At 68.0% G+C, this 1,374-nt stretch overlaps 1 protein-coding gene across 1 annotated transcript; it reads left to right on the top strand.

Annotated features, from left to right (window-relative positions):
- The first annotated feature begins 205 nt into the window (after positions 1 to 205).
- LOC122899310 (olfactory receptor 6B1-like) lies at positions 206 to 1,162 on the top strand. The gene has a single exon (XM_044236857.1). It carries the CDS (start codon positions 206 to 208, stop codon positions 1,160 to 1,162), a length of 957 nt encoding a protein of 318 aa, XP_044092792.1.
- The last annotated feature ends 212 nt before the right edge of the window (positions 1,163 to 1,374 follow it).

The following is a 1,374-nucleotide window of genomic DNA, read 5'->3' as shown; positions in this document are numbered from 1 at the left end:
TCCTGCATCCCTCCAACTGCCTGGGCTGCTGACCTCTCCTGGGGAACAGGCGTCCCATGATCCGCGTCAGGGCCCCCACCACACGAGCCCATGGATGTCCTCCTCAGCAGTCCTGGGGGACACAGAGTAAGACGGCCCCTCCACCCACACCCTGCCCGCCAGCCAACCTCTGACCCGCCGCCTCTGCCAGCAGGCGGCGTGCACCATGTCCACCGGGGACAACCACTCCGAGGTGACAGAGTTCGTCCTCGTGGGCTTCCCGGGCTCGCTGGGCGTCCACGTGTGCCTGCTGCTGCTGTTCGCGCTGGCCTACGCGCTGACGGTCACGGAGAACGTCGTCATCGTGGCCGTGATCCGCGTCAGCCCCCCGCTGCACAAGCCCATGTACGTCTTCCTCAGCAACCTGTCCTTCCTGGAGGTGTGGTACGTGTCCGTCACCGTGCCCAAGATGCTGCTCAGCCTGGCCGCGCCCCGCTTCCGCCGCATCTCCTTCGCGGGCTGCATGGCGCAGCTGTACTTCTTCCTGGCGCTGGCCTGCACCGAGTGCGCGCTGCTGGGCGTCATGGCCTACGACCGCTACGTGGCCATCTGCCGGCCCCTGCACTACCCCACGGTCATGAGCCCCAGCCTCTGCCGCGTGCTGGCCGCCGGCTCCTGGCTCTCCGGCTTCGCCATCTCCCTGGGGAAGGTCTTCTTCATCTCACGCCTGGGCTACTGCGGCCCCAACGTCATGAACCACTTCTTCTGCGACGTGTCCCCCCTGCTGAACCTGGCGTGCTCCGACATGTCGGCGGCCGAGCTGGTGGACTTCCTCCTGGCGCTGCTCATCCTGCTGGGGCCGCTGCTGCTCACCGTGTTCTCGTACGCCGCCATCCTGGGCACCGTGCTGCGCATCCCGTCCGCCGACGGCCGGCGCAAGGCCTTCTCCACCTGCGCCTCGCACCTGGCCGTGGTGGTCATCTTCTACTCCGCCTCCCTCTTCATCTACGCCCGGCCGCGCGCCCTCTACGCCTTCGACCTCAACAAGCTGGTGTCCGTGGTCTACACGGTGCTCACGCCGCTGCTCAACCCCATCATCTACTGTCTGCGGAACCGGGAGGTCAAGGAGGCCCTAAGCAAGGTGGCCCACAGGGCAGCCCAGGCCCTGGGGGTCCCATCCTAGGAGTCTCCCCGGGACCCCGGCTCCCGCAGACCTGCTCTAGGCCTCTGTGTCCCCTGAGTGGCCACAGGGCGAGGGGCTGAAGGCAGAGTCCTGGCTGTCCCTGTCCCTTGTCATGACCGGCCCAGGACGCCAGCCAGGACGAGCGCCCCAACCTGGGTCACCCCCAGCGAGCCCGTGTCCGGAGCACCTGTCCGGAGCCCTCGCCGCGCACC

This window comes from Neovison vison, chromosome 2 (genome assembly GCF_020171115.1).
Source record: "Neovison vison isolate M4711 chromosome 2, ASM_NN_V1, whole genome shotgun sequence".
In the NCBI taxonomy this organism is placed as follows: Eukaryota; Metazoa; Chordata; class Mammalia; order Carnivora; family Mustelidae; genus Neogale; species Neogale vison.
The sequence above is the reverse complement of the archived record's forward strand: the minus strand, read 5'-3'. Positions and strand labels throughout refer to the sequence as shown.

Bases quoted from the DNA above. Each gene is read 5' to 3' on its own strand.
- LOC122899310 (XM_044236857.1), top strand. From the start codon at position 206: ATGTCCACCGGGGACAACCACTCCGAGGTGACAGAGTTCGTCCTCGTG.